The following is a 25143-nucleotide window of genomic DNA, read 5'->3' on the forward strand; positions in this document are numbered from 1 at the left end:
TGTAGCAGCAATAAGAAAATGTTTATTATTCACTAGGGAATAAATAAATTTACAAATCCAGCTGGACTGAAATCTTCCAACAACTTTGTTTTGGACCCCATTCAGCACAAATAACAATTTACTACTTTTTCCAGTTTATTCTCTTGAAAAGAGTGCCCACAAATATTGTTTCATTTAATTCCATTTTATTATAGTAATACATTTTAAATAGCTCCAAACATTACAAAAACATTGAAACGGCTCTCTGTCCATGGTTAACACTCAACAAATTTTAGAGGATAGTTTATTATTAATGCTTACATTAATATGTTACATGTTCACCTTCACATAGTTTTAAGATTTAATTATTCCCGTTTTCTAGTTGTTTCTAAACTAGCATGTCAATTGTCAACGTGCTTTAACTCATTCGTCCGATTTTTCCATATGTTTGTGAAGGCATCTTATCATTATCAGCCGGTTGATCAAAACCAAGAGCAGAGTTCACGAGGCGAGGGAGGGGGAGAAAGAGAGAGAGAGAGAGGGGAGAGAAGAGGGCGGTACTCGTTTGAATTCACTTCTTCTCCATGTTAGCTTTCAACATTGTCGAAAACATGCCTGGAGCGTGACAGCAAACTGGTTTAGCTAGGTAGCTGTGGGAAAAAAAATAAAGCAACAATGTGTCAGAACACTCTCAACAGGTCCCACTTGTATTAGAGGCACGACTGGAGTCAAGGCGACCGGAAACACGGCGGCAAAAATGGCCCGTTGCGAGTTAAAACGACGGCAATCGTGACGATGACTTGACGTTGGATCGGTAAGTTCCGCGCATGTCGCCAAATGTACGTTTTTTCTTTAAGTTTATGCGTGTGTTATTATCTCGTATGTTGTAATGTGAAACAGATGTGTTAGCTTTTTACCTGTTATTTCTGTCATAACACATGGATGACAGTAACTCAAGTTCTGCGCACGGAGCCTCGCGAGCGCCATAATATTGTTTGTTGCTTTGTATTCTCTTTTGGAATGGGGGATTTTGACATTTTAACTAATCTTTCGATGGGAAATTTGCTCTTTTTTTGCGGGTTTTCTTGAGTTCGACAAATGGAGACTTTTTTTGGTTTTGGGCCAAAGTGAGAAGCCGCACCCATAACTCTTGTCCTGTACTGGAATTTCATCTCCCCCTTTCATTCATTGGATTTTTAACTCTTTAAATGGCAAGTGGCCATATTTTTGCTCATTTTAAATAAACCTAATCTCATGTAATGCGTGGAAATCATATTATCAGTCAACTATTATTAACATTTAGTAGAGGATGAGTGGCCACAAAATGGGAGGTCCACATATGTGGGTGGACGTCAAGTTGCAGTCATGCAAACCAAATTTAAAATGAATGAAAAATAAAAATACAATCTGGTTGTGGCCCTCAGGAATACTCTAAAGTTAATACTATATAATAAAATAGCATTGATAACAAATCCAATTACGTGATTAGTAATTGGGGCCAAACAGGTCATTTTCAGACTCGGGTGTAAAAAGATCAGGTTTTTAAAATGTTTTAACGGTTATTGTATCTCAAGATTTTCCGAGGTATTCCTTTACTGAACATTGGCATAGACTCAAATACGGGTGTGCAAAAATATATGATTGGGACAACCCTAATAATATTTCGAATTCGTTCAATGAGTGCCTTTATAAAGGGAGATGAGTGGTCTTGTTGCATATATGATGAGGCATCTAACGGATTGTGCTTTTTTTGCCCTCACCATTTCCTCACCCGGCAGTAATGGCACGTCGCTCTCAATGTTCCTCTGCGGGGGATAACCCCATGCACCCCAACCACCTTCCTCCTCATTATCGGGAAGAATACCGTCTGGCAATTGATGCGCTGATTGAGGAAGAGCTGGAAGGATATTATGACTTTCTTCAACAAGCAGATGTGGTGGACTTCCTCTCCACGCAAGAAATTCAGTTTATTCAGAGCTCAGTCCAAGATCCTCATCAGAGCACCTATCAAGAGCAAACGTTTCTCGAGAATGTTGGAGACAGCTCCTCGGATACCTACTGGCCTGTGCACTCAGACCTGGATGCTCCCGACCTGGATCTTGGCTGGCCACAGGTGCATATGTTTGGTGGTCCGACGGAGGTCACTACCCTAGTTAATCCTCCTGATCCTGAAATGCCGAGCATCAAGGAGCAGGCCCGTCGACTCATCAAGAATGCTCAGCAGGTTGGTCTTTATTCTTTTGCTGACAGCAGACTACATTGAACCTCACAGTGTTTCAAGACCTCCCTTTTGTATTTTTTTGTCTTCACAGGTGATTGCCATAGTAATGGACATGTTTACTGATGTAGACATCTTTGCCGATATTTTAAATGCCGCCATGAGGAAGATCGCCGTCTATATTATTTTAGACGAGCAGAATGCACATCATTTTATGAACATGGTGTCCAACTGCAGAGTAAATCTTCAGAGTATGCAAGTAAGTCCTTTAGAAATATTCACATTATTACCTACATTGAAATATTCTCATGCATACATTGTAGTTAACTCATTGGATGCCATTGACAGTGAGAGAGTCTAATTAATGTGAACTGAGAGGCAGGAAAGAAGACCAAAAGAGCCACATGATTGGACATCTATCGTCGTCAATAGCGAGTTAAAAATCTTTTTTTTTTGTCCTTGGTGTTAGTCTAGTAGTAGTAGAATAAAACTTCTTCAATAATGTAGTAGTCTACTGTAGAGACAGCAAGGGGCATAATTAGGATTGTAAAATTCCTCTAACAATAGCAAAACAGGAACAAATTAGCTGTAGCATTAGTCATAGTCATGTGTTGTGAGTAAGCTAGTGTATGCTCATCATTTTTTGAACTGCTATATATCTTCACCAAGGTTGCGGGTGGTGCTGGAGCCTATCCCACACAAGGAGACAAACAACGAGTCACACTCACACTCATACCTAGGGGCAATTTAGAGTGTCCAATCAGCCTACCATGCAAGTCTTTGGAATGGGGGAGTAAACCAGAGTACCCGGAGAAAACCCATGCAGGCCTGGGGAGAACATGCAAACTCCACACAGGTGGATAGACCTGGATTTGAACCCAGGTGTCCCAATGTGAGGCTGACACCTATTCATAAATGATCTTCCTTTATTCAATTATAAAGGATAAGATGAGGATAAAATATTCCTTGAAGGTGTAATGAACCAATAAACCAAAAATACATTGTAAATGCCAGAGCTAGTCAAAGTATGTTTTTTGGTAAAACATAGTATTGGTAATATCAAGCTTCTGGGTTGTTCTTGAAGAAAGTTCTATAAATGGGGACTTTGTCTTGTTGGAATTCAGGGAGAGTTAGCACAAAATCTTCATATTGGCTACTTTGTAATGTTCTGCTTCTTTAATATTTTGGAAAAGTATCAATTTTGTTGTTGTACTACTGTGCAGAAAGAGGGAAAAAATGCAATACCGTCACTTTAATTTCACTCCAACATAAAACTGGAATATTTCTTTTGCAGTTTCTCCGTGTTAGAACTGTGTCCGGCATGACTTATCACTGTCGCTCAGGGAAATCCTTCAAAGGTCAGATGATGGATCGCTTCTTGTTGACAGACTGCAGGGCTGTACTGAGTGGAAACTACAGGTGATGTTCCTAAACTGCTACAGACCGTTACGATAAAAGAAAAGAGGTGTTTATATTATGATAAGAAATGTTGACACATCAATTAGCAAATGCTTTTGCAATTCAACATGAAAGGGAAGAACATTCATTATCATCTTGGTATTTTCTTTTTTTATAGCTTCATGTGGTCTTTTGAGAAACTACATCGTTGTATGGCACATCTTTTCCTGGGACAGCTTGTATCGACTTTCGATGAAGAGTTTCGAATCCTGTATGCTCAGTCTCAGCCAATAATAATAGATGAGCCTGTTCCGATGGAAGACATCGGTCCTTTACACAAGTGGCAATACCCAAGTAAAAAAACTTCCCTTGGGGCTAAACCATCATTTGATGAGTACCAAGAAACAGACTGGAGAATGATGCACCAAAAGAGAAATGAACCTTTGCACGGTCCTCCTGATTTGCACAGTCGGTTTCCATCACAGCAGTCAGGACTGGAACAGCTAGGTCACTCCAGGTACCCCATGATGGAAAACCCTCCTTTTAAACGACACATGTATACAGAAGGTATTCCTAGCAGGTACAGTTACCCTTTCCCGACTCAACCCGCAGCAGACTTTGAGGCCCGGGGAAGACCTTTTCAAAAGGGACAGCAGCAAAATGTGGGGCCAGGTCCCACTAATGATTATAGGGGTCCTGAGAAACTCTGGTGTCAAAACTATCCATCAACGGATCAGTATTCTGAAGCAGGCTTACCACAAGAAATGGAGCCATTTGATAACTTTGACCTCGTGCATAATTATTTATCATCCACTAGGAACGTGGAGTATGAGCAGGTCTCAGAAAAATTACAACCCCCGGGAGATTTACCTTTAGGTTTATCTCAGCCTACAATGGATGACAAGCAGTTACTCCAGGAGCCCAACACTGATCGTAGAGACCCCTTGGTAAAGCGGGGTTTAAGGAATTGGAGAATCAACTCTTACCTCAGTGCATACGATAATCCAGGAGATGAAGGCCTGCCATTAATGGCACCTCAGACGTCAGATCCGTTTGAGGATCCCTCCAACCCTATACCAACAGTAGCGATCGTAGATACGTCCATTCCAAAAATTCCAAATGTCCGAGAGTTTAAGATTCCCGCCGTTCCTAGAGTAAGTCAGTTGCCGAGTTATGCCAAAGCATTTGTGCTGGAAACAGAACAGTCAAATAAATTGGCAGAAGAAAATACACCTGTGCCAGCCGACACCAAAACGACACCAACACCCTCTGAATCATCATCGACAACAGAAGGGGAGAAATCCGAAGAGTCAGAACAGAAGGAATCTAATACTGCTGTTCGAAAGGACGAGTCATTTAGGAGAAAATACAATGCAGCGATGCCTAGAAGTTCAAGGTTAAGATCATCGCTGATATTTAACTCTTTAGACCAACTTACAGGTCAACAACAGGATGAAGAAAGTGACAAAAATGAGAGTGAGCAGACAAAACGCCCTTTTGCTTCCCAGCTTGGACAAAGAAGATCCGGTGCTAGAGACTCTTTCGCCTGGAGTCGTTACTTAAAGTCATCTACATTTGATAACTCTGCACAGGAAGGTACCAACAAACCAGAGGATAAAGATCCATCAAAGGAAGACTCAAAGAGTTCCTCAGAAAATCTCCAGATCCAAGAACCGTTAAAAGTGCCAGATATTGAACAGGGGAAAAAATCTCCATTGCCATCTAGATTGAAGCGGTCGGAATCTGATCTGACCAAAACCGATCTACTCCCCAAGTCTTTGGTTAACAATCCATTGGCTGTAGACATGAATGATCCTGATAAGAGATTGATGTTTTTCAAAGAGCTGGCAGCAAAACGCAAAGCTGCAAAGGCTGCAGAGGCTGAAAAGACGAAAGAAGAAGCTCCGATGAAAACACGAACTGATCCTAGAACTGAGGGCACTGCGCCCAATGATGGAAGGAAAGGTGATACATCGTCCCCAATGTTAATCTCATTATCATCAAGTGTTACTACTAAGGATTCAAGTCAAACAAAATCCTCCGAAACACATGTTGATGTCAGTGATGAGGCAAACAATCAAGAGGTCCAGGTCAGTAATCTAACAGTTTTCTCCCAGAGATCAAAAACTGAACAACCTAAAGTCTCAACTGATTTAGATAGAGTGGAATCGGGGAAGAGGCAAACCGCAGCATCTGTATCTGTTTCTGCAGAAACAGAATCACTTCTGTGTGATTCAGAAGACCCAGAGCTTCACAAACCTGCCCTGAGTGAGTGTAGCTCTGGTCAAGAACCCACTGTAACAAAAACAACACATGTTAATCTTCCATTGCTTGAACATTGTGTTGAAGTAAATGTCTCACCAGTTCTTAGGTCTACCTCTAATGAAACTACTTTAGGTACTCTTAGTACGGGAGTTTCAGCCTCATCCTCTGCATCTAACATTGTCACTCCTAACATCCAAACTCCAGACTCATCACAGTTCAAGACCATCGCGTTACAACCTGATGCAAAGAACTCTAACTCTGAACCCCCGCTATCCATTTCTAGTCCACAAACTACATCCAGTCCTCAGGACTCTAACATAAAATCACCTAGCATAGAGCAAAGAGCTTCTGTTTCAGGTTCAACAGTGACTGATATTAGTCCTACCTGCAACTCTGCTAATCACAATTCTGCCGTTTTCCATGAAAGTAGTACACCTGGTTCGGAGCCATCCACTTTACCACCTACTTTTATGAAAAACAGTTATTCAAAAAACCTCCCGGCACTAGTAAACACCTCGGGAAATTCTCCAGTTCTAGATGAGTCCAGTGGGTCACCTGTCGTTCCTTCAACCCTCAGACATGACAAAGGTGACTTCCAAACTCAGAGCCTTGGCTCTTCGTCAGCTGAATCCAATAGATTTTCATTGCAAAGTCATTCTGAGTCAAACCAAAAAGACCTTGCTACACCAACTCTCGGAGACTCCCCACTAAGAGAAGTACATTTCCCCTCTGAATCTAACTCGGCAGGATCTTCCACTCCTGCTCTTACAGATTTAGCTCCCTCTGTTTTGCCTTCCCAAACCGACGAAACAGAAGCTATACCAACTCCATCGAATGGGCCCCCCAATGCAGACTCTTTAACCAATGAGAGTCCAAGTCATGTAGACCAAATCTCAATCCAATCTACCTCAATTTTGACATCTGTTGCAGAGGAGCTTGTTCTGAGCAACAGAAAGCTCAACTCTAACCATTCTGAACCCTGCCCTTCGTTAGCTGTACCACTTGCTAGCAAAAGTTTAGACCTTGAAAATGTTGATTCTAAATTGCCTATACCTTGTGACAATAAAACTGAGGGCAGTGAAACTACAAGTACAGTTTATAAGACTGCAACACCACAGTCTGTCTGCAGCGAAGGAATAAACGAACCAGTGGGGCAAAATACACGTTCAGGGCTTTCGGCCGAGGAATCGCAGCAACCCAAGCAGCCAAAGTCAAGTCAGTCTGCTTACCATTCGTCCACCGCGGGTGTGCTCTCGAGCAGCAATCTCCGAGATGATACAAAACTGATGCTGGGAAAGATTTCCGCAAAAAGCCAAAGCAGGAACGAGGCCGCAAAGCAGCAGTCGCCCGTCACGGACGATGAGAAGGAAGACGAAGCCGATAAGAAGGCCAACAGGGAGAAGGAACGAGAGATTGAGTCACTAAGCGGCAGGCTGCCAAAGCCGTCTCAGGACCGTGACAAGCTCCTAGAGAAACTCCAAAGCATGAGGAAGGACAGAAAAGTTTACAGTCGCTTTGATGTAAGTTTATTCTCGCACATTGTTGGTCCCTGCTGTCATGACACCTTTTTGCTTTCTTGCAGATGACTCCTTAACTGGGAGCGAGAGAAAGCTGAGAGAAAAGATTGGAGACTGAAGTACTGCAGAGACTCAACATGCTGACTAAGACATTTACATGATCAGTAAGGACCAATAGGGTAGGACTTGTATTTGTCAAACAAGAGTGCGTTTATGGGTAACTGAGTGTGCACTTGTATGTGATAAAATGTTTTCATGACACCGAAGGGTAAAGTGCAATTTGTTACCATTGATTATTTGACGTGCCTTGACTACAGTGGCATCCACAATATACATGCAATATACGGTTGCTGATGGATCTGAAAAAGAAATGCTACAGCTTTGGCTTTTTTTTTTAATAGTGATCACATGAACATAGGGCTAAAAATAGACCGTAACGTTTCTTACTAAACAGTGGTTTTAACTTCAGCGTTCCCAAAGTGACCATTTTTATTGAGTGGTTATCCTCGGTGCAGAAAGAAAACTTGTTGTAAAGTTTTTTTCTGCCATCTAGTGTTTTTTATTGCAACCACGGCCCCAGTCTGCATTCTTTTCATAACTTTTGAGTCATCCAAGATGCTGACACATTGGTGGTCCCTCGGAAGTGCGGTAGAATTGCACGTAAATGTCTCACTCGCATATTTTAGACGCATCCATGCTGTTATATAAATGCATTTACTGTTGAACAAGACAATTCATGTCCGTGCCTTGTTTCCCCGGCCACGTGCAAAGGGGTTATGAAACGTAAAATAAAATTCTCAAAATGAAAATCTTGCAAGAAATTATAGGGAGCGATTTTTAATTTAGAAATTTAAATCGTAGTACCACTCCTGAGTGTTTGTTTTCACATAGAAATATTAGAATAAGTATTTCATCCAATATAATGAATCCGAGATGGAAACATGAGGACTGTTGCATTTCCAACCCAATGTATCGTGGAAAAAAAGAGATTGAAATGTTCTCTTATTGTTGTTTATAAGCTTACTTTGATATAATAATGAAGGTATTCATTAGTAGATAACCTCCACTTTTCAAGAAACCAATACAAACGAAAAGTTACATTTGAAAAAAAAAAGAGGACTCCATTATATTGTTTTATGCCAAACTTTGCCTGACAGCTTTGTCACATTGTGGGTGTATTTGTACAGATTTCTACCGTAAACAGTAAAAATATTTTTTTCTTGAAGGACCTCAAAGCCTGATCGTGTACAATTATGTTCATGTAGGGGTAAAATAACTAAATGTTATTTGTAATCTGGAGGAACAGATCTTTTACTCCTCTGTATTCTTCTGCAATTGTGCCTTTACCTACAAAAGCTATACATTGACAAAACAATGTAGTTATTTTTCCAAATACGTTAGTGAATGGCTGGTCTTCCAGACCAATTAATGCAAATAAAATGCCTTCAAAATGTTTGGATTCCTGCCCTCCATTTTATTTTAGGTGAAACATCTTTAGTCGTGTTTTAAAATTCCACAATAAGGCATTAAGGACAAAAGCATGGGTGTCAAACTTGGGTTGGCGGGCCGCATTAACGTCAACTCGATTCCTTGTGGGCCGGACCATTTTAGATTTATACTAATAGATTTTTTTTAATTACCTTAAATATTCAGTTTTTTATAGATCTGAAACAATGTTTTTTTTTAGCTTTTTTTCTTGATAAGGGAAAACATCTTTTAATCCTTTTTTCAATTTAAAAAAGAAACGTTTTATTATGGTCAATATTTAACTAGAAAACTAAATATTTTTATATATTTTTAGATTTTACAAAATGCTTTTTGAACTAAAAACAGAAAAAATGGATTTAAAAAAAAATTGCAATTACTGATTTATAAAGGGAAAAAAGTCAGGAAACATAACATACATCTGTAATCATTTGAATTTGAACAGATAGTCGGCACTCATGATTTACTTTCTCGGGCCGCACAAGATTACGCGGTGGGCCAGATTTGGCCCCTGGGGCGCCACTTTGACACGTGGACTAAACTGTTTTTTAACCAGATATTTAACCTTAAACTGTGCTTACATCAGACGGCTCTTACAAAACCTTTTGAAAGCCATTAAGCTTACAGAGAGTGAACTAGCCATCAAGTCACATGCTTCAAAACCCTAGTTATGAAATACACGCTCCTCTGCAAAGTGTACTGTACTTCATCGCGAACAGAGGGGCTCTTGTGTTTGCATTGAGTAGCACATTTAGCCTAATCTTTTTAAGTTTTCACGCTACAGCCTGGGATTTGTGTCCGCCGTGACTTACCAAAGACTGTGTAGTGGAAATCAGTCAAATGAAGAATAAAATGACTTCGTGGAAGGGACTTTACCACATCACTGCATTTAGTTGGTATGCTTTTGTTGTGATGACTCTGGCTGCTAAGGATGGAGAAGAATTGCCACCTGGGATCTTTGTGTATGGGGGACCGTGGAAATACCTCACATTTTTGAACTTAGTAAGTACCATTTTGTAGCAATTGTGCCTGTAGTAAGGACATTGTTCTGTTTCTGTGTTTTTCTTTTCTTTGGTCAAACAGTAGAATCAGATAACTATGTATAGTATTTTTTATTTTTAAGATCAGCCGATGTAATAGGATACTGTTATGTTCACTTTTTTTGGTGATCATTTTTCTAATGAAGGTTAACCAGTCGATGTATGGACTTTTTTTTCCAAGATTGGCTGATATCAGTCAAGTTAATAGGATATCTGGAAATGTATATTTATCTTTGTCAATTTTAATTTCGCACCATCTAGTGGCCAGTGTTACAAAAGGATAAAAAATGATATTAATATAATGAAAATTGCAGTTGCTTTCACAATCAACATGCTTTAAAAAGGCATTATCCTTTGAAAATCTCTTTTGATTTCAGTTACTCCAAATGGTATTCTTTGGACTGGCTGCACTTAATGGTCTTCATCTTGGAAAAAGCTTGGAGGGCACATTGAAGCGATGCACAGATCTAATATTCTCCGTCTTTGCCTTCCCAGTGGGCATGGTGAGAAGTCTACACTTTGTACACTTTTTAAAACCACACAATCCAAAAATGTTGACATGAAGTCTTGTTTTAGTTTGTCGTTCTTCTTTTTTGGACTATCTTTGCCTATGACAGAGAGTTAGTTTACCCGGCAACACTTGACGCCTTCCTACCTCCTTGGATAAACCATGCTATGGTGAGGACATTTTTAACATGTTATATGGATTGATTTCTGTGTTAAAAAAATAATAATAATTATAATTTAATGACTTTTCCTCTTAGCACACATGCGTCCTTCCTTTGTTACTCGGAGAAGTTCTGGTGCAGCCGCATGCCTACCCACGTACAAAGAATGCAGTTGTCACACTGGGAGTGGTGGGTGTGGGTTATCTTTTTTGGTAAGTGACATAATTGCCTATTTAAATTGAAATGAAGGCGTGAATTATTTTTGTTAGTTGTTCCTGATTAATCTATGAAGATAGACGTTAAATTAGTTTATTACTATTAGACGTCGGAGAGATTGCAGGGACCAGGCCCCCCAGTTCAAATGGATTGGACGTCTATCAATAGCATTTTCCGGATGAACCGTTTTTAAAAGCAGTAGTCAATTTTAACCATTCACATGCATTTGTATTTAAAGTAATAATAATAATGATGGTGATGATGATGATGATAATAATAATAACAATAATAATAACAATTATAATAATAATAATAGTGACTGGTAACTAGTAACTTATAATTAATTAATAATAATAATCAACATCTTTTGATGCTCACCAAAGCCAAGGGCCAAGAGTATTTATTTGTTTATTGTTTTCTCAAAAAGCAAATAGTGTACTCCAGTTGTTGTTTTTCTTTATAACCAAAGGGATGCACTCTTTTAATTCATTTTCCTGAAGATGTATACCAATTTTACAATTATTCATCATTTTTAACAGCAATTACATTTTTTTCATCATAACAATACTTGTATTTTTAATTCAGTTGCCATTGATGGCGATGAATGTCCAATCCACCCAGCGACAAGCTCATTTAAAATTCACAACAGAATAACGTCGAGAGCTCCATGCGGCTCTGTGGGCGCCTAATTGGACGTCTATTGGTCATCGCTATTTCCTGTGACGTCAAGTTCACGTTTTAAAAATATATACGCCAATCAAACGAATAATAATTTTCATAGTTGGCCGCTATCCTGGGGAAAGCATAATGGCCATGTTGCCTGTTAAAAAGAAATGGTTGACACCTCTGAAACATGATACTGAAACTATTTTTCTTCTACATTCGACAGGATTATCTGGGTGTATTTCTCAGCAGGGATTTGGGTGTATCCCCTCCTTAGTCATTTCAGTGCGGTTGGACTGCTCTGCTTCTTTTGTTTCAACATGTCTGTGGTGACCCTGCTTTACCTTCTTGGATACAAACTCAACAGTGTCGTGTGGAAATCCCCACTTCACGCACACTAAGAGTGGAAAAATTCAACAGAGCTCTGCTTACTCCAAGTCAGCTCTTGCTTTTTGTTTCAAGGGCAAACAACCACATTCTTTTCCAATGCAACATGTTGCAAGAATCATTTTCTTGGACACTCTATCGCTTTCAATCGTTGGACCTGATATTGAGATGACATTTTCAGTTCAATCTCATTGTAAGACCGTTCATGGTGAAACACATTGGTTCGCGTAGAGCGCAATTCCGGTGATTCTAATGTATCCAATGTAGTCAGCATTCTGTCAATGGCTTCCCCAACAGCTCTGTCTTTTTTGTTGTTTAAAAAGTCTTCATTTCTTCCGTCTCATCCGCCTCGGAGGTCTCTGTAGCCTTTAAGGTGGTGGAGGTAGTTTGGATCTGCATCCACCAGTCCAACGGAAAGGATCTTGGCCAATAAATGCACATCGCCTTCACTCAAATCTTTCTGTTCACACACAAAAACATCCATTTTTTAAAGCTATTCTTGCATTAGAGCACCGAGAGCCTTTTTTTGCCAATACTGACCATGCTGCCGTTGGATTCTGGTAGCTGTGATTTAGGAGGTTTACTTCCCTGTTGAACATGATAGTATTAAAACATCAGCTAAGCATTACTTTTACTTGGAAGCATTTGTTATGTTCATGTCTGTTCACGCTCAATTCAAAATAAAACACAAGGCCTGTTGTTAGGTTTACTTGCCTCGGCGAGTCCTTTGGAGAAGCACATGATGATGACTAGAAGGCCAGCAACTGTCTGTTTGGGTTTAAACAGAAATGCTGCAGTCAATAGTGTAATTTAAAAAAAAAATGTAGACAGCAGTAGGTAAAATGTTTTTTACTTACCCCAAGCAAGTACAACATTTCCCTTCTCTGTCTTGTGGTAAAATGTCAAGGGACCAAGACGTGTCACCTGCTTTCAGTGGAAGCGGTTGAGAGTGAACCTGCCCGACAGGATACACAACATTTTAATTTCCTACACCTACGACAAAAATCAAAGGGCTCAGACGTAAGCAACTGCGTCAAGTTGGGTGTTGCATTTAAGTAGTAAATTGTTTCTATTGTCTAGATAATAGGGAAGCAGTCAAGTAGATTGCAAAAAGGGGAAAGACCAACGATTTTACATTATGTAACACGTCTAGGTTGGGACTTGCAATATAATGTGGATTTAATTTTTTTTTTTTTGATTTTGCCTTGCTATTTTATAGTTTACAAAGTTTGGCATTGACTTTAGATGTTCTCTTCATGTTTGCATTTGTGCTTTCATCATGATGAAGGAAATATAATAATATAATTATAACTGAGACCTGGCCTCACACTTATGGCCTGAATTAATTCAAAATAAGATAAGATGTCCATCCATGTATATGGACACTGGGTATTTATGATTGGTGAGACTTATCCAAGGTTCTTTATGGACAAAATATTATTGCTTGAAAATAAATTAAGTGAATAAATACAGATTGCATGAATGAAAATCGCAAAAGTTCAAACAATTTCTTAGATTGTTTTATAAACACATGAAAAAATAATCAATCAGCAGGTAGAGTTGTGTGCATATTAAACCAACACTGAAATGTCCTCTAACACTCAACCACGGTGGTATTAATCTAATTTTGTATGTACCTGTCATTGAGAATGTTGAGTTTATCATTACCACATGAGACTTCCAATTACTTAGAAGTTTATAATTTATCATGGCGTTGACTTTTGAAATCCGTTATCGCAAATCTGTATTCCGGAATTTTCAAATTAAGTAAATTCACAAAATCACATATCTTTCGCGAACGTGTCTAAAAATACCGATCATGCGCATGCGCACCTCATCCAAACTAGACCATTCCCGACGATTCGCGACACTTCTACTCGTCGTGATGTAAAGATTACGTCAGTAGCGGAACTACCGCGAGTTTACCTTCAAATTAAAGGTAGGCACGTTTGCTCCTGGCTCTACGAGCAGCAACAAAAGCTGCAATGTGCGTTAATAGACGAACTCGAGGTGTTTTCCTAAACTTGTTCACATCGGTTAGAAGAGCATTGCTTCACACTCATGCGTCTGGCCGCTACAGAGCTCCAAATGATGACTTTTGTTTGCAAAGTATATTCGACAATTGTGGTTGGTGAATATGGCCAACTTGACGCGTAGTACTCCCCCAGCAAAAACCATAACAGCAGTTGTTGACAGAAAGGCTATGTGGAGTGAATCAACGTGACTTTGACAACGGATCTCAACAATAGCGTCATTAGCGGTGTGTGCATTGGTAAGATTTACCGTGTGCTACTTTTTTTTAAATGTCGATGTCCGTGGTCTTTCGGAATCTCACGCTTACTCTAAAACGCCTGGGTTTAAAGACAGCAAGCCGTAGTGTGTGCCCAAGACAACGTGTGTGAGTTACGGCGCCTTCAGCGAATTTTTCCATATTAAATATTAGGTGAAAAGTTCAGGAGGTGCTACTCTTTTCGAAGGCTAATCCATAAATATCGCCGTCGGGCTTTACATCAAAGTAAGACACCGTAAAGATTGCGCTAGCTATTAGCTTATTAGCCGAGTGTTGTATAGGTTCTATGGCGATATCTATAATAAACACGTCGGACATGGTTGACAAGCACTACATAGTATTTAGTTGATAACAAGCTCGTTGCTTTGGGCGAGGCCAGCATTGACTTTGGCTTTAATTTGGAATGGGAAACGGAAGTGGCATTGTACCTGTGGCTAGTTTGACGGTAGTAATTCCTACGGTGTCCCCGTTAATCTGTTTACATGGATAGCCTTGAGCGGTCTCATCTATGTTGTTTCTGGGGCTTATTTAATTTTTTAAATTTGTTTTTAACTTGAATGCTGCCGCCATTTGTCTCCCTTTCGGCACATAGGATCCTGCTGGCTTCTTTAGCCGCAAGGAAGGACCACCATGCTGTGTTGGGGCAATGCCTCCTACGGCCAGCTCGGTTTGGGAGGCATTGATGAAGAGATAGTGGTGGAGCCCAGGAAGTGTGACTTCTTCCATGGGAAGCGAGTACGCGATGTGGGATGCGGACGCAAGCACACGGCCTTTCTGCTGGTGGACGGCACCGTCTACACGTGTGGCTGCAATGATCTAGGTCAGCTGGGCCATGAGAAGTCCCGGAAGAAACCAGGTTGGTGTTTTTCGATTTGACAAATGCCTTCAGCCTCATGGATCTTATTTCCATATGCGGGTCTCAGAGAAGGTGGCGTTCCCAAAACTGACGGTGAATGACACATTTCTCCCACCTGTTTCACTCACCCACCGACCAACACGTGGATAGACGCACAAGTGTTTTTGAAATATGTCATTGGGTAAATGTTTTATTTTGGTCCTCCATTAGAGCAGGTGGTGGCATTGGATGCTCAGATCATTGTAGCGGTGTCTTGTGGAGAGTCGCATACGCTTGCCTTGAATGACAGCGGGCAGGTTTTCTCATGGGGCCTTGGCTCGGATGGCCAGTTGGGCTTAAACAACTTTGAAGAATGTTTTCGTGTGCCTAGGTACTTTTTCACTCTTACAATATGCCCTAGAAATGATTTAAAAACAAAGAAAAGCATCAACATTTCTACCCTTTCTGTCCCGAAAACGTTAGAAACATCAAGACTTTGACTGATTTTCAAATAACTCAGGTAGCCTGTGGGTACTGGCACTCACTCGCACTTTCAAAAGGTAAGGATTGTGTTATTTACATGCGCAGTTAGAGCAACCGCTGTCGTTCTGATTATGTTTTAACTGGTTCCCCACAGGGAGCCAAGTTTTCTCCTGGGGTCAAAATCGATACGGACAACTCGGCCTTGGAGTAAATGGACAAAGCATTTGTACGCCCCAAATTGTTCAGTCTCTGCAGGGCATTCCTTTTGCTCAAATAGCAGCAGGAGGTGCCCACAGCTTTGCCCTCACTCTCTCGGGAGCAGTGTTCGGTTGGGGCCGGAACAAGTTTGGTCAGCTTGGTCTCAATGACAGCAACGGTGAGATGATTGGCTAATATATTTCTGTCATTTAAAAATGTGAAAACTGCAATTTTGCCTACGTCTGGGAGATATTGGCTATTATTTACATTTTTTTCCCTTTGTTACATATTGGTTATCAATGATTCTTTTCACTTGAATTAACAAAGTTCTTTCTGCTGAGATGCCTGGGGTTAAGATGTTCTTGATCCCCTTAAAGCAAGGGTGTCAGACTCGGGTTGGTTCGCGGGCCGCATTAACGTCAACTCGATTTCATGTAAATGGATTAAAAGAACTGGATTAAAACTCTTAAATATAATTTTTTTTATAGATCTAAAACAATGTTTATTTGAGCTTTTTTTTTTCATAGTGAGGGAAAATCATTTATTTAATCATTTGTATTTCATTTCAAAAGGAAACCATTTTTTTTTAAATTATGTTCCATATTAAAATGGAAAACTGAAAATATTTTTGTATATTTTTAGATTTTACAAAATTATTTTTGAACTAAAAACACAGAAAAAATAGATCAAAAATTGCAATTATTGATTCAAAAGGTGGAAAATCCGGAAATATAATGTACACCTATATCTATCATTTTAATTTGAACCTAAAACAGAAAGTCGGCACTCATGGTTTACTTTCCCGGGCCACACAATATGATGTGGCGGGCCAGATTTGGCCCCCGGGCCGCCACTTTGACACCTGTGCCTTAAAGGATTGAAGTATCTGTATTTGTTATTGCGTGTTTATGCATGTTAATCTGTTTTTATTTTGTTTCCCCAGACCGATCATTTCCAGCCCTGATGAAGTCGCTCAGATCGCAGAGAGTAATTTTTGTCTCCTGTGGAGAAGATCACACGGCAGCCCTGACCAAGTTAAGTTCACTTCAATTCATCGCCACACGTAACTTTGGAGTTACGAGAATAAACAGTTACGAGAATAAACGTCTAATGTGACAGAAATAAACTGACAGTCGCTCTTGAAACTTGACCAAAAGAACAGATCTGCTATTTATGACTATTTGTGTCAAGCTAATGTGATGGATTTATTCTTCACCCAAAATTTGAGAGCCGCTGTTACCGATTCTACAGGAAGGGGGCGTCTTTACATTCGGATCAGGAGGATACGGTCAGCTCGGGCATAACTCTACAAATCAAGAAATCAATCCAAGAAAGGTGTTTGAACTCATGGGAAACATTGTCACACAAATTGCATGCGGAAGGTCAGACCGCTCGCCCAGTTGGACGTCACGTGTTTTTCCAATTTCCAACTTGTTGAAACAACATTTTTGTGGTTAAAGACAGCACACGCTGGCTTTCACCCCCTCTTGCGGAAAGATGGACTCGTTTGGCCTGGGCGGGAATGGACAACTTGGTACGCGGTCCAGCTGCAATCGAAAAAGCCCAGGTCCCGTTAAGGGTCCCTGGATACAGTCTGGTGATTCAGATGATGCAGGTAATAAATGTCTTCATTTAATAAAGTATTTTCCCATCCAGAACAAGTTACACCTGTGTCTAAATCACAGGCCCGGCATAACTATTAAGAAAAGTGTGATTCATAATCTGAAAAAAAACCACTTAGTAATCGTTTCTACATTTCCAGTCATAGATCAGAACTGTTGTATCAAGAGGATTTATGCAGGAGGAGACCAAAGCTTTGCTCATTATTGTGCTGCCAATGTAAGTTGTTTTTTTAAGTTACAACTGGGGTGACTTGAATTGTGCAGTGGTGCAAAAGCTTTAGTTTTGGTCGGGGTTTTGTTTTCACAGAGCCTACACAACTCTGATAATATGGCCACACCGGAAAGCCAGCGAAGAGTTTGTACCTTGAATGAGGAAACTATACAAAAATGGCTGAATCACACACCAGGAAGACTGCCGCTAGAAATCTCCAGGTGAAGTCTTTTCCTCAATTTGACACGGCTCGGTCATTTCAAAAACCGGTCGTGCTAATGGTTTCCCTCTTGCGATGCCTATAGTGAGATTGACTTGGTGTTCTCAACTGCAAGCTGCCTAAACGGATCCTTCCTGTCCATGAGGTTAGTAGCACACGTATCTACCGTATTTTCACGACTATAAGGCGCACATAAAAGTCTTAAATTTTCTCCAAAATAAGACAGGGTGCCTTATAATCCAGTGCGCTTTATATATGGACCAATACTAAAAATGTTATCACGATAAAATAAAATAAATCAGTCGATAGTGTACACCATCCTCTACAGCTCTCAACTACGGCAAGCAGCCCCCTACTCTACTAGTTTTCCTGTAGAAAAAGTACTGTGCAGTGACTGCTGGGATATATAGTTCTTTTGTCAATACATCCAGTATGACGGCGAACAGATGTTGGCGTTAACAGAAAGCTAGACTGTGAACTATATATATAGTATATATTATATGGCTTAATATTGAACCGCAACATGAGATTATGGCTACGTGAGGCGTATGTCAAGCGACCGGATGGCTTTTTTCACGGCTCGCCATCACTTTTGATTTGCGACCAAGTCACGAAAATGAAATGATGACGTGAGTACATTGTAAAATGGCTAAAGAAAGCACAACCGAACTCAGTTTTTCTTCCGTTGCCTTTTTAAAAACGTGTTTTTAGCGTGTGGGTGTAACGTGCATGTTTAAGCTGGTGTATGTTTTGCCATGCCTGGCTGCGTCTATAAAAACGGTGCGTCCTTTGTGTGTTTAAAATACAGAAATAGCACTCGTTACTGACACTGCGGCTAAAAATATGATACGCTGTATTGTCGTGAAAATACGGTAGTTGATGTTCGCCCTCCTAACAAGTCTGGATCAACAATCCACCTCTCTCACCAGCCATCCAGATCACTACAGTACCAGCAGTAAATGTTCAGGGACCGATATGAACATGGCCCGTCTCCTATTTCACAGACTGATTACACCGGACTACCCTGAGATTGCCCAACAGGTGATTCACGGTTAAATCAATGATGTGCGATCGTTGCAAAACTGACTTGTATGCTTTCTTCCTCACTGTCAGATTGCCGCCAGTTTGGAGAAGAATCTCATTCCCAGACTAAGCAACTCCCCTCCAGACATCGAAGCACTGAGACTCTACCTCACCCTTCCCGAATGTCCTCTTTTCGGTGATCCCAACAATTTTGTGACCATCGCCATCCCGTTTGCTAAATCGCTCCTCGGCCTCAAAGAAGCCGCGCTTAAGGTGCTAGGTAGGTCAAGGCTACTCAAGTCAAACTCCGATTTAAGATGTCTTTGCAGCAAGCAAATGTTTGCTTCGTTTACTTCAGGAAACTGGTGGTCCACATTTGAGCACCAAGTCTTCCAGCGGCTGGTGGAGTTGTACAAAGAAGTGGTGGTGTACTTACTGCAGATGCACAAAGTGGGAATCCCCTCCACAGAGCAAAGAATTTTCACTTGTTTTTTGGAGACGTCACTCCGACTTTTGGAGATCCTGCACATGGTAAGGGGCTTTTTTTTAAACTCATTCAATACCACTGACAGTGCCGTTCGTTTAAATCCATTTGAACTGGGACGGTGGGCATTGAGTGTACAACTAAGAAAAATAAATAAGTGGAATTCATACGTATGCATCTGTATGTTCATAAAAAATAGTATAAAGAATTAAATTAAAAAATACAACTAAGTGGAAAATTCACAAATCATTTAAAAAAATATTTTTTTGTCAAAAGTAAATGACCCAATTTTCTAACAAAAGGCTTTTCTATATTCACTTTTTATTTTGTATATTTCAATGATATTTTTTAGGATTTTCTTTTTTTTTCTACCTGTCCTCCATTTAATGCTCTGTTTTTACTCATTGTTATGAATACTATTCATATTCTTGTATATTCCTCTATATATATTTGCCAAGGAGTTAAAAAACATGAATTGTATTGTAATATATTCCATTGATGCTAAGTAAAGATTTACTAGCAGATCATGTTACAAGCTTGATCATCAAAATAATAAGGGTAGGTACCATTTCATCCAAATGTTGAAAGGAGCAAACTCTCCTTTCACTTTAGGTGAACGAAAGAGCTGGTCACATCATCCAATATGATAAATTCTACATTCACGAGTTGGATGATTTGATAGACATCAGAAACGACTACATCACGTGGATTCAGAGACAAATGTACCCAGTGGTAAGCATTTTCTCCTGCATAAACTACATCGGGAGAAAGAAACAGGCAATCCAGTTCAATCTTTTCCACTGATTTGTTGTCCAATTGGGCTCACTGAGTGATGCATGCCTCTGTGTCCTCAGGGTCACGATGGTGTGGTGACCATGTGCAGATATCCTTTTGTATTCGATGCACCTGCAAAGACTACTCTTCTACAGACCGATGCCGTTTTACAAATGCAGGTAACGCAAATGAGCGCTAACGGTGCTAACGCGCCAAAGAGTCTTTTAAAAAAAAAAACACTATTTTCTGGAACGATAGATGGCCGTGGATCAGGCTCAAATGCAAAATTTAAGCTCCATGTTCATGCCTGCCGTGGAATCCGTAAACCCCTGCCTAATCCTTATTGTCCGGAGGGAAAATATAGTTGGAGACACCATGGAAGTTCTCAGGAAGTCCAAAAATGTTGACTACAAGAAGCCACTGAAGGTTGTTTTAATAGTTACTCCGTAATTGTGAGATGAGTCTGAATTGTTTTTTTTCTTTGTAGGTTATCTTTGTAGGAGAAGAGGCAGTCGATGCTGGAGGTGTGAGAAAAGAATTCTTTCTCCTGATTATGAAGGAGCTACTAGATCCAAAATATGGGATGTTCCGTTACCACGAGGAGTCCAGGCTTCTGTGGTTTTCCAGCAAGGTTAGGGTTGGAATAATGGCATTCAAATGGAATAGCTTGGCTATGGCTAGCTGCAATAACACAAGCATACTCATTTTAAAACATTACACATTCTCCCATGTATATTATAGGCAAGTCATCCACGCTTGACCCACTCTAAACCGCTATCACAGTTAGTGAATTTTCCTTCCAGACTTTCGAGGACATTGATTTGTTTAACCTCATCGGAGTCATATGTGGTCTCGCCATTTACAACCTCACCATTGTGGAGCTTAATTTCCCAGTGGCTCTGTACAAGAAGCTTCTGAAGAGAAATCCCACGTTAGATGACCTGAAGGAGCTCATGCCAGATGTGGGAAGGTAAGATTCAATTTAGCTATCTAGTTAGCATACAATCATGTCTATTTCGACTTCATTACAAAATGTTTTTTGCTTTAAACAAGGAGTCTTCAATTGTTGTTGGACTACGCTGAAGATGATCTTGAGGAAACATTCTGCCTAAACTTCACAGTAAGTGTAAATGTGATTGCGGAGCGTTCAATAGGTGAATTAATGGAGGTTTTGATGGCACCATAAGGTTGGCGAATGCCACTTTTTAGCATGTTATCCGTCTGCACTGCCCAAAACGGATTAGACAATGGTAGCCAATTGGGACCACTGAAGCTGTAGAGCAAGGGTGTCATACTCTAGTTGGTTCGCGGGCCGCTTTAATGTCAACTTGATTTCATGTGGGCCGGACCATTTTAAATATATTTAGATTTTTTTTAAATAAATGGATTAAAAGAACTGGATTAAAAGCCCTGAATATTCAATTTTTTATAGATATAAAACAATGTTAATTTGAGCTTTTTCAAAATATATTTTTAGATTTATTTGAACTAACAACACAGAATAAATTGATAAAAAATTAAAATTATTGATTTAAAAGGGGGAAAATCAGGAAATTTAACATACATCTATACTCTTCATTTTAATTTGATCCTAAAACAGAAAGTTGGCACTCATGATTTACTTTCCCAGGCCACACAAAATGATGCAGCGGGCCAGATTTGGCCCCCGGGCTGCCACTTTGACACATGTGCTTTAGAGGAACCATCTAGGATAATCAATTCAAATAAGGCATTCTTCGCTCTTTTCAGATCACAGAGGAAAACTACGGCGCCACAGAGGTGTTGGAACTCATACCCAACGGTGAAAACATCAATGTCAATAAATCAAACAGGTAACCAACCGGTAGAGCTTATTTTGGTATTGTGAAATGTTCTGATAAAATACTTAGGATCAATCGCCTTGTACACATCCAATACTGTAAAGACTCAGGAAAAAAAATTCTCTGTCCAGGCAAGACTTTGTCAACGCATACGTCGACTACACATTCAACACCTCGGTCGCCCCACTGTTCGAGTGCTTTCACGCAGGCTTCCACAAAGTTTGTGGAGGCAAAGTTCTCGAGTTGTTCCAGCCCAACGAACTGCAAGCCATGGTGATTGGCAACACCAACTATGACTGGACTGAACTTGAAAAGGTTTTGCATGAATCTAAAAATATATATAAAATCAATTTCCAACTATAACAACAACAATAGCAAGTTCCTGTATCCTTTTCTCTTTTCTTCAGAGCACTGAATACAAAGGGGAGTACTGGGCAGACCACCCTACTATCAAGCTCTTCTGGGAAGTCTTCCACAAGCTTCCTCTAGAGAAGAAGAAAGAATTCCTCTGTAAGTGTTGCCTCTCCCATAGAGATGAAATAGGCCAAAAATAAAATGATTTCAATTGTCTTGTCAGTGTTCCTCACAGGAAGTGACCGCATACCCATCTTGGGCATGAAAAGCCTTAAACTTGTGATCCAACCAACCAGCGGTGGAGAACATTACTTGCCCGTGGCTCACACGTGCTTCAACCTGTTGGACCTTCCAAAATACACCAGTGTACAAACACTGCACCAGAAGCTCCTTCAAGCTATAGATCACAACCAAGGCTTCAATCTAGCGTGAGGCCACTCGGAAAGGTCCAGATGGATGATGGTCTTCGGACTGTCCACGGCCAGGCATATTCCCAAACATTTTGCTTTGCGGACTGTACGTAATTGTAGGAACGGAGCGGTGCCAGCACTGCCGGGGGGAAAAAAGGTCAATGATACTTTGCTATCCACTTTTTGTTTTACTTGGGATTTTTCTTCAGCTTTTTACAAAGCTCTCACACTATTTTGCTAAGTAAAACACCCAGCAGAAGCAAGCTCGAAATGAGTTATTGCGATTTTCTGCGTTTGTTGTGGAGACACAGCGAGTGCAAGGAGCAAAGAAACATTATTAGGAGACTCGCATACAATCACGTGCAATATATAATTGGCTGAAGCACTACCTTTCTGACATTTGATGACTTCGAAACGACAGCAATTAAAACACAGACTCGGAATTGAGCAGTTTTGAAAGAACACTTGGGAGTGTGCTTGAGTAAATCATGGTTGTTTCTTTTGTAAATGAACTCACAAGTTTACAGGAGTAAACGACCTGCCCCATTATGCATGAAGCGTGTGTAATAGAACGTTTGTTTTACATACATGCCGTTGTATGTAAATTGATGCGGAGCCAAACAAAACATTTGCTTGGAGTGCATTGGCTTGATTGAGGAGATTAAAATGCTCAAATAAATTTATGCTGGTCATTGTTGGGCGATGTTTACAACATGAATTTTAGTTTCTTGATATTGGCTGAAGTTGACAGTACTAGACAACAAATAGTGATGCCTCTGTACTCTATACAGTTGGCATGATGTCATAATATGGCCACACCCATAAATAGTGAATAGTAGTACTCGTGGATAGTGACTTTCGCCCTTGCGCTGAATCTTTCAATGAGCCCAAGCTTTTCTATTTTACAATTGCACTAAAAATATATTCACTCACTGGAATCCCCCGCTTCAGTCGGGTTCGTACGAGCATTTGAGTCAGGCAAGCTTTCACTAGTACTTTCTAGCTTCAATACTTATTGCCTAAATCTACACGAATAAAACATTCCCTCAATCGACACCCAACACGGTACGGTGCATCAAGGCTGGGGGGGAAAAAGTAGCAAGATAAGTGGCAGAGCTGCTGTACTGGTGGCGGAAAAAATGTGACAAAAAGGAACTGGTCGTGCAATAAAAGTTGAACTAAACCACAGCAAATGCACATGTATGCATTTCAACTGCTTTATTTGTATTTTGGACAACACTTGCATGCATTTACACAAAATTCAAGCATGTGTCAAACTTTGAAAATGCATCATGAAAATCCAACTATACTTGCAAGGATTTACAAGCCCCGTGTAAAAACATATTTTATCTGATTTCTCAAATTTGCTGGCATTGTCTGATTTCAAAATTGAATTAAAACACTAGCCTACCCCAAGAGTGGAACAAAAGTACAAACTGCATAGGAAAGTACTAAAAACAAATAGAAAATTGTTGACATTTGCTATCATTTTTCAAATTCCTGTCATTTTGCCTTAACTGATTCCAAAAATTATAATTACAAAAAAAATGCACTAAATCCCAGAGCCATTCCCCTTTCTGAAACTGGAACAAAACTATTCTCATAAAAGCCCATTGAAATTTGCTCATTATTTGTCATTCATTAAAATTTCTTTAACTTGCTCTCATTCTCCCTTCCTGAATTGGACGGCTATCACCCTCAATGGCACTAAACACTCTTCTTTGACAGGCAGTTGGAATGAAACGGACGTCTATCGGTGTCAATGGTAGGTGACCAGTCTCATCGCTCGCATTGGACAGACGACTCCGATCCGATCCGGGCCCCACTGACAGCTCTCCTCCGTGTCTGGTTTTCGCGCCTCCCCTTTAGCCCGGAGACGAAGCTCTCTACCGGGGTTGAAGCCCGAAGAAGGTCGGCGTCTGGCAGGAGGGAACCCGCGGAGGAGCGAGCGAGCGAGCGAGCGAGGCTGCCCTGGCCGCGGCTGTGACACGAAAGGACGTTTTGACATTTTGACGTTTTGACGACGACGACCCCCCAGCCAAGGTAGCCGCCGTCCTCAACACAACACCCCGCCCCGACCCGCGCCACCCCCTCGCCCGCCCGCCCGCCCGCCCGCCTGTCATGAGCGCGTCGGTGTCGGAGCCCAGCAGCCGAGTGCCTCGCCATCAGCATCGGCGGGCTAAATTTGCCGACGACGGGAAACGCATACAAGGTCTCGCTGTCTCCGCGGAGTATTATTAGCTCTTCACACGGCGCAACTGGCTCTCTCTCTCTCTCTGGTATGTCAAGCATTTTTTTCTTTCTTTCAAAAAAAACGCATCGGTAAAACCCACACGGGCGACGGAATCGTGTAGAAAGTGGCGGTTTGTCTTCTTCGTTCCTCCTCCACCCTTGCACGCCGAAACACGGCCGATCAAGTGCAAAAATCAATCAATAAATACATAAAAATAAATGGGAGTAAAAGGAGCGACGGGGGAGGCGTTCGCGTGCTTGTAATAAGCATATTCGACGAGAGGATCTGGCTTAGAGCCCGACTCGGCAACGTGTTTGCCCTTTAAACTGCTCACGTCAAGGAGGAAGCGC

At 40.7% G+C, this 25143-nt stretch overlaps 3 protein-coding genes and 1 long non-coding RNA gene across 6 annotated transcripts; 3 read left to right on the plus strand and 1 right to left on the minus strand.

Moving 5' to 3' along the window:
* The first annotated feature begins 503 nt into the window (after positions 1 to 503).
* Positions 504 to 8830, plus strand: fam83ha (family with sequence similarity 83 member Ha). The gene is made up of 6 exons (XM_077613509.1): positions 504 to 793; positions 1758 to 2203; positions 2292 to 2456; positions 3492 to 3616; positions 3774 to 7380; positions 7443 to 8830. Exons 2-6 carry the CDS (start codon positions 1760 to 1762, stop codon positions 7452 to 7454), a joined length of 4353 nt encoding a protein of 1450 aa, XP_077469635.1. The 5' UTR covers positions 504 to 793; positions 1758 to 1759; the 3' UTR covers positions 7455 to 8830.
* Positions 8831 to 9432: 602 nt separating this feature from the next.
* On the plus strand, positions 9433 to 12545 carry LOC144084537 (androgen-dependent TFPI-regulating protein). Its single transcript, XM_077613071.1, has 5 exons — positions 9433 to 9864; positions 10280 to 10405; positions 10479 to 10580; positions 10667 to 10782; positions 11676 to 12545. The coding sequence occupies exons 1-5, from the start codon at positions 9703 to 9705 to the stop codon at positions 11848 to 11850; spliced, it is 681 nt and encodes a 226-aa protein (XP_077469197.1). The 5' UTR covers positions 9433 to 9702; the 3' UTR covers positions 11851 to 12545.
* LOC144084538 (uncharacterized) lies at positions 11177 to 14157 on the minus strand. 3 transcript variants are annotated; one of them, XR_013303846.1, is made up of 5 exons: positions 14120 to 14157; positions 12694 to 12791; positions 12541 to 12604; positions 12377 to 12414; positions 11177 to 12296 (listed from the first exon to the last, which is right to left on the minus strand). It is a non-coding gene; the product is annotated as an uncharacterized LOC144084538 (long non-coding RNA). The 3 variants fall into 3 exon arrangements; XR_013303845.1 differs by lacking the exon at positions 14120 to 14157 and adding an exon at positions 13763 to 13885; XR_013303844.1 differs by lacking the exon at positions 14120 to 14157 and adding an exon at positions 13474 to 13582.
* Positions 13836 to 23753, plus strand: herc4 (HECT and RLD domain containing E3 ubiquitin protein ligase 4). Its single transcript, XM_077613072.1, has 24 exons — positions 13836 to 14108; positions 14719 to 14982; positions 15193 to 15352; positions 15445 to 15521; positions 15599 to 15820; positions 16586 to 16681; positions 16898 to 17024; positions 17103 to 17257; positions 17405 to 17481; positions 17572 to 17696; positions 17781 to 17840; positions 18625 to 18736; positions 18809 to 18998; positions 19077 to 19249; positions 19815 to 19934; positions 20057 to 20155; positions 20235 to 20402; positions 20464 to 20607; positions 20780 to 20946; positions 21030 to 21096; positions 21726 to 21808; positions 21928 to 22111; positions 22204 to 22306; positions 22374 to 23753. The coding sequence occupies exons 2-24, from the start codon at positions 14757 to 14759 to the stop codon at positions 22580 to 22582; spliced, it is 3144 nt and encodes a 1047-aa protein (XP_077469198.1). The 5' UTR covers positions 13836 to 14108; positions 14719 to 14756; the 3' UTR covers positions 22583 to 23753.
* The last annotated feature ends 1390 nt before the right edge of the window (positions 23754 to 25143 follow it).

Source organism: Stigmatopora argus, chromosome 11, assembly GCF_051989625.1.
Source record: "Stigmatopora argus isolate UIUO_Sarg chromosome 11, RoL_Sarg_1.0, whole genome shotgun sequence".
NCBI lineage: Eukaryota > Metazoa > Chordata > Actinopteri > Syngnathiformes > Syngnathidae > Stigmatopora > Stigmatopora argus.